The following is a 7,044-nucleotide window of genomic DNA, read 5'->3' as shown; positions in this document are numbered from 1 at the left end:
GCTTAGGATTTGTTGCTGCGCGTTTGCGCAGTGTGAAGGAAAGAAGAGACCAGCTGCACAGGCAGGCTGCGAAATGAGAAGCAGGTGATCAGTTTCTGTGATCGGCAACAAGAAACCCTGATCGGCGATCACCGATCATACACTTTTTCACGGAAATCGGCCGATTATGATTGGTGGCCAATCGATCGACACACCTCTAGTATTCATGCAGCTTAAATCCTGTTTTCTGCATTTTGTCACAACACAACCAAATACTTCAGTGTATTTTGTCAGCAGAAGAATCTTATATATTGTATTTAAAAATATACATTTTGAATACAACATTAAACCTTTGTCTGTAAAATGTTCTATCAAGGTGACAGATTTAGCTTTACTTGGTTCAAATTATGCTAAAAAAATCTCCTCCAGAGCAACGTCTGCTACTATTAATAATCAGTTAATCCACAGAATAATCAGCTCTGCATTGTACTGATGTTCAGTCCAGCACTAAGGCTTCTCAAGTTAGAAATATTTGAATTGTTTCATTTGCTACAAATGATCAATCATAAACTGAAGAATTGCTGCTATTGCATTAAAATTGAATTATTTGTTTCTTTGCATCTTTTGGTGTATTTTTAATATTGTATAAAAATATTTAATTAAGAAATAATTTTTATCAGATTAATGTTGACGTTCACTTCCACACAGTCCAAATGAACCAGGCAAAGTACTTAGAAAGAGGAATGGTCAAAAGGTTTTAGTCTGCATACATGGATGTTTGTGGCTGGAATGTGACAAAGTGGAAAAGTCTCCAGCAGGGGGAAATATTTTTACAAGGTGCCGTAAATCTGCTCACGTCTCTGCTTCAGAAGCTTCAGCAGAGGAAGTGAAGAGGATAGTGGCTATGAAATGAGTTTGACCTCTGACCTATCCTGTAGTTGGGCTTGAAGGACAGTGGGTTGTTTGATGAGACGTGTTCCTCCTRGACTCACAGGGAGCGTTGTGTCTGTCCAGATCCTGGAGGAGGTGGAGCGGCGCAGAGAGATTTCTCCGCCTCTGGTTTATACGTTCATGCGCAGCGTGATGGAGGCCCCGTTCCCGGCCCCTGGACGCACCGTCACTGTCAAGAGCTTCCTCCCTGGCTCTGGGAATGAGGTAACCCCCGGCACAGAAACAGAAAGTCCTGATCAGCAGCCTCCTCAGACCGTTTGGAGTTGTTGTTGTTGACATGTTAACAGTCAGCTGTAGCCTGCTCCGTCACTGCCAGGAACAAAATGACTAAAGGCAGTGCTGTAACTTGTTCAGCACTCTGACGTGTCAGCTGCAACTCAAAGCTCAGTGGTTTGTTCTGCTGCAGGTTCTGACTCTGTGCCGACCCGTGGACTCCAGGCTGGAGCATGTGGACTTTGGCATTCTGCTGCAGTGTCTCAGTGTGGGGAAACTCCTGCAGGTGTTCGCTTCCCTCCTGCTGGAGAGRAGAGTCATCTTTGTTGCTGATAAACTCAGGTAAGTAACATCGTCACGCTGACAGTTAGCAACCTGCAGCAGTTTGGGAATGCTTTTCATTTCCCTCTGAACCCATAAGCTCCAGTTCTGACTCAGCTCTTTAGCAGCATTGGTATAATAAATCTTGACGTAAAAAATTGTTTTGTTTTTTTTCCAAAGATGCTGGTTCAGAATAGAGATCAGCTTGTTGTGATATTAGGACTTCTGTTTGCTGAGATTTAGGACATTTGATAGATTTTTGATTMAATTTATCAATATTCTTTAAGCTTTGAGTCTTTATTTAYTGAACCAAAATTTACTGTTTTGGTTCAGTAAATTGAACCAAAACATCCTAGCAGCCACAGCATCATGACTTCTAGATTAGCTTCTGGTATCCCAGCTAACATATCACTACTACATCATTTAGGTCCCAAAATGTGTTGAACTTATAGGAAGTTTTTTTTCACAGTTTCATTCTCCTGAGTCAGTGAGTCAGCCGTCCAGGTGTATCTCATGTTGTAACCGTTTTGCTCTCAGTGTGCTGTCCAGGTGTGGCCACGCCGTGCTGGCGCTGCTCTACCCCTTCACCTGGCAGCACACATTTGTCCCGGTGTTACCAGCCAGCATGCTGGACATCAGCTGCTCTCCTACACCGTTCCTCATCGGTGTGCTGGCTCCGTGTTTGCCAGAGGTGCTGGAGCTGCCCATCGAGGAGGTAAAGCAGCTGGAGGTCTCCTCATCTCCTCTCTGCTTCCTCTTTATGCTTCAACATGAGAAAGTCACACTGTTGCTCTGACTCATCTAAACTCCATTGATTCAGCTGTAAAGTAAWTGTTGTTTTTTCTTCCTGTTGTCTTCCCAGGTTCTCATTGTGGATCTGTGTGCTGACAGATTTGTCATACAGGTGTGTACACTCAGGGATAATAGTGCAAGAGGGCGTGGCTCCTGTGGGAGAGGCGGCTTTGCCTCCACTTGTCGCCTGCTGGGTGGAGTGCTTTAGGGACAAAGGAAGTGACAAAAGCATGCAGGACAAGAGCCCAGAGCAAAACCACACTAATATTTTCATAATCAATCTCCCACATATCATTCACACTTTAGTTTGTTCTGAATCCTGTTACATTTAAAATCTTAGAGAAAAAGACCATAACGCTGTATAAATGTTCTGATGTGGTTTTGCTGTTTTTCTGGAAAACACACTTCAAAATCTAAAACTGGAACTTAAAACACTTTTCATTATTATTCATCCAGAATCACACACACACTGTGGTGAATGTAGTATTCAAGTTAGGGGGGAACCGATTTATCGAACCAGATTTCTTTAATTTGGGGAGATCGGCCAATACTTGCATGTGAAACTGATCTTCTCTACCTCAGTAAAGGTCTAGACATCAGCCTCTGTCCTCTTCTGCTTTACAGTGAGAGGCTAGAGTGTGAGCCCTGCCCACCATGTCATGTCCAACGAGAGTTGTGTTACAATAGTCGCCCCACTGCTGCCAACTCACCAACTTTCCTTCTATATTTAGCAACATTTCACTCAAAAAAGTAATTATCGGCCAAACTCAGCAGATCAGGTTTTTTTAAAGATCAGCCAGAAAACTGAAATTGGTGTTGCTCCAATTCAAGCTGTGCTCTCCAAAGCAGGATCAGATTTAGGACAATAGGGGCCCCTGGGCTGGAGCCAGTTTTGATGCCCTATTTAAAAAATAATATTAAATCTTTCCCACATGCAAATTACGGAACGTTAATAGGTAGGCCAACACATTAGCAGGTATGAATTGATGGTTTAAAATTTCTGTCAGATTGTCCCATAGATGTGAATTAAGGTCATAGTTTGTAAAATATTTGAATCTTTAATAATTAAAAAAAAAACAGTATTAAAAAAGCACAAAATGCAAAATGAGCCCATGAGTTTAATATGAGGTAGAATGAAAAACAAAAAGATAGAACTAGAAACTTTCTGAAGAAATTTAAACGGGGCCTCAAAGTGTGCCCGACGGTTGGAACCCAGCGTTCTGATRCTAAAAATTAGCATCAGTGCTACAGTAAGCTACAATGTACTCAATTCCGTGTGGAGAGTCAAAAGTATGTTGAGTAGTATGGACTCACTCCATTCAGTATGTTAAAATTTGTGTATAAGCCAAAATTTGCCAAAATGCTAATGTTAGTCTAAATGTTGCCAGTGGCATATGGGATATAACTAGCATGTTGACTTACAATGGCTTCCTCCATTCAGTGTGCTAAACATGGCTAATAAATACAAAATAGCTAAAAAGCTTATTTGAGGGAAAAGGCTACTGCTAATGTGGGCAGTAGCTACATTAGCAGTGTTTGTGCTAATCCTAATGCACTGCCTTCTGATTTTTACTTTTGCAAAAGTAGAAGTCACATGTTTACTTTGTCGCTCTTGATTACCAGAAAATGAGCTMATCTCTTAGCAACAGATTAACAACAAATATTATTGTTCAAAAAATGTAAGATTTCTTCTGCTCTTTTTCTCTTATCTTACACTATTTACTACTAATTGTGCAGTTGGTAAATTTGGGGCAGAGAAAATTCTATCCCTGCTTTGAGTCTAAGGCCCCGTTTTCATGACAACGATTTCGGGGGAAAACGGAAGAGTTTTGTTGCGTTTGTAGTGTGCATTTACACGAAACCACCGAATGTTTTCTCTAACAACAGCACAGATTGAAAACGGGTTCCAGAGTGCGATGTTTCTGAAACGTATTGTTTTCCTACTCACAATACTGTTTCCCCATCAGATACGGCTCCCTCAGCGTCTCTTCACCGCTCCGCACCGCCCAGGTGGCAAAATACACGGCTGCTACCAGCCCCGGCTCCAGACGGGTTTAACAGGGGGGCATCGACTTATTTTGGGGGTCAAAATGAATCTACGTAGCTGAACATAGACAACAACACCAGCAGCCTACAGGCTACTTGTTAACAAGCTTAACGTGCTGTATTGATATTAGCTAGTCATCTTTAAGCTATCATCACCTGCATCCAACAGCTTTACTCAACTCAGTCGGTTAGTTCGGGGAAAAAACTGCAGTTATTTACGTTTTGCTGGGTTGCTGCCATGATTCTAACACACACCTGCGCAGCAGCAGGTCTCCTTCACTGCCTCACAGGTGTAAACCCAGCGCAAGCGTCTCAGCTTTCATGTTGCGTTTGAAGGCGGCTCGCAAAAACAAGTTACGACTTGTTACCAACGGATTAAACTGTTTTAACTGCTGAAAAAGGTAACAGAGGACACGGATATGGGACGCACGGGAACTCCTATTTTATCAAATTGATATAGGAATAACAGACTGTTGGCCATTCCAAGGTMAAAACAATAAACAGCTTCCAGTCCGGGGCTCGCTACAGACACAGTGAAAGCTCAAACAAGGTGTCTCAGCAAAGTTATCCCACTTTTTCCAACTGCATGCGCCCTAATCAGACGCACACAATGCGTGTTTTTTCACGCAAATCCACATGCCTTCAATAGTACAACTTTTTTTTAAACACATGCGCACTTTCAAAGTTTCAAAGAACCTAGCACCAACTAGGCGCAGCGACAGCATTACACATTTTCGATGTGTACCGTTACTGTGTAAACAGAACGTAATTAAAACATTTTCGTGTGAACGATCCATCAAAAACGGAACAAAAGTGCCGTTTTTGTTGGATCGTTGTCGTGTAAATGCCCCCTCAGGCTACATTCACACTGCAAACTGAATTGACCGAAATTGCGATTTTTTTGACGTAATACGACCTGTATCGGATCTTTTCACGACAGTCTGAACAGCACAGGTTGAATTCTTTTCGAATGCGACCGATGCCACAAAACTGTGTCAGAATTTATTTTGATTTGAATCTGGCTCGTTTTTCGCTAATTACGTCACCATGGTTACTTGAAATGCCAACAGAAGTAATAGCCTGCATGCCGAGACACAGACACATGTGGGGATGCATGCAGCAGTATGAGCTGCATTAACCGAGAAAAGGAAGCGGCAGTTATTTTGAGGTGTAGAGTGCCTTCATGCATTGCAGAGAGGCATTGCTCTCCTATGCTTTGCTGTGGCAGGCCCCAATAAAAGCATGTTTTTGTTAGTGCCTCTGTAAATGTCTTAAAGCTCAAAGTAACAACATGGAGGCTGATGCAGACTGGATGTGAGTGTCTGCCTGCTCTGTGCTGCAGCTCGGAGATGAAGATTGCATTCTGCCCAGCAAACTTCAAGCGGCGCTGCTGCAGGTCCTGGAGGACAGAGAGGACATCCTGAGACAGGACAGTAGAGACACATTTGAAGGTCAGTTTAACCTTCACTGTTTTACCTCCTCATGGTGTCAGCAAACCTCAATGAGGTTTTATGTGGCAGAAAGCAATCAAAGAAAAGTGAAATGTGGTTTTTGACAGAACTTTCTAATTCTGAGTTACACATTGTTGGTAGTTTAACTCTGCATAATGCTCTAACTTTTTCCAAAAGTATTTTCATGTCCTACATGCCAAGTGCTGTGTGGTGAAAAGCTAATCCTTCACATAATCCTGGAAACAGGGTGCAAAACGCCTGGTTGGATCTAGCCCCGCCTTCAAGACGCAGCTCCTCCTCAGAGRTGCAGTTTTCAAGCTAACGAGCTTCAGCCCCACACAACAGCTCCTCCCACTCAGCTCCTTCAGACTAGCCAGTAGCAATTAGCAAACATCTGGTGGAACTGCTGAGCTCATTATTGGAGCTACTGCTCCATGAAATGCTGGTAAAAACRTTGTTAAAGGGTTAATAGAGGCGCCATGTTGGGATGACTTCCTGAAGTCGGAACTTCAGAAAGAGCAGGAGCTTCTTAAAGAGACAGATGCCCAATTTTAAGTCACATTTCTTTTAAGTCATATTTGATATTTACAGCATTTTTATAAAAACTGGGTGTAAAACAGTTAGTTTATTGTGTTATAAAATTATACATTGTTCCTGGACAAAACATGATACTGTCCCTTTAAGATACATTGACCTGTGTTGTTTTAATGTGTGAAAACCTGAAGGGTTTTTATGTATATTTGCAGGGCAGTGTGATAAAGAGGATGTAATAGATTAATTAGCTGTTTTAATGAAGTAGCTGTGTTTATTGGCGGAGTGTTTAAAGCTGCTGTCTGCTCCGTCAGAGTGTCCAGCCGACCTGAGCGCCCTGCTGTCCGAGGCTTTCGTCCGGTTCTTTGTGGAGCTGGTGGGCCACTATCCTCTGCACATGGTGGAGGCTGCCAGAGGAGCCAAGGAGCTGCAGAGAGAAAGCTTTCGCAAGTCTCACCCCTCACGCGGAGTTCGGCAGTTCCTGCAGCTCTTTATGGAGACACAGATGTTCGCCGGCTTCATCCAGGACAAAGAGCTGCGCAAGGGAGGAGGCAGAGGTGAAGATGTTCACAACCACAGCAAAACTCATTTTTAAGCGCTCAGTTGATGTCCTCTAAAACAAACCAGATTTTGCTCATATAAGTTAAATGAAACTCTCTAACGTTAGTTGGTAGTCAGACAGCATTTAGTATCAATAAATAACAGGAACTTTACTATTATTATTAGTTTTTATGTTTCCTGCAGAAGGATCATCCAGATC

The 7,044-nt window shown here is 42.6% G+C and overlaps 2 protein-coding genes across 2 annotated transcripts in view; one reads left to right on the top strand and one right to left on the bottom strand.

Moving 5' to 3' along the window:
* Positions 1-7,044, top strand: part of LOC103467094 (DENN/MADD domain containing 2C) — a 21,678-nt gene that overhangs the window by 9,004 nt on the left and 5,630 nt on the right. Inside the window, exons 9-14 of the mRNA XM_017305828.1 lie at positions 994-1,134; positions 1,337-1,485; positions 2,002-2,179; positions 2,327-2,368; positions 5,645-5,753; positions 6,599-6,841. Of these exons, the coding sequence (XP_017161317.1) occupies positions 994-1,134; positions 1,337-1,485; positions 2,002-2,179; positions 2,327-2,368; positions 5,645-5,753; positions 6,599-6,841 (862 nt within the window). The remainder of the gene's footprint in view (positions 1-993; positions 1,135-1,336; positions 1,486-2,001; positions 2,180-2,326; positions 2,369-5,644; positions 5,754-6,598; positions 6,842-7,044) is intronic.
* The window catches only part of ptpn11b (protein tyrosine phosphatase non-receptor type 11b), a 90,559-nt gene continuing 90,250 nt past the window's right edge, over positions 6,736-7,044 (bottom strand). Inside the window, exon 16 of the mRNA XM_008413161.2 lies at positions 6,736-6,819. The gene's annotated coding sequence lies outside the window, so the exon portion shown is untranslated. The remainder of the gene's footprint in view (positions 6,820-7,044) is intronic.

This window comes from Poecilia reticulata, linkage group LG7 (genome assembly GCF_000633615.1).
Source record: "Poecilia reticulata strain Guanapo linkage group LG7, Guppy_female_1.0+MT, whole genome shotgun sequence".
Lineage (NCBI taxonomy): Eukaryota > Metazoa > Chordata > Actinopteri > Cyprinodontiformes > Poeciliidae > Poecilia > Poecilia reticulata.
This window is presented reverse-complemented; position numbering and strand designations above follow the sequence as displayed.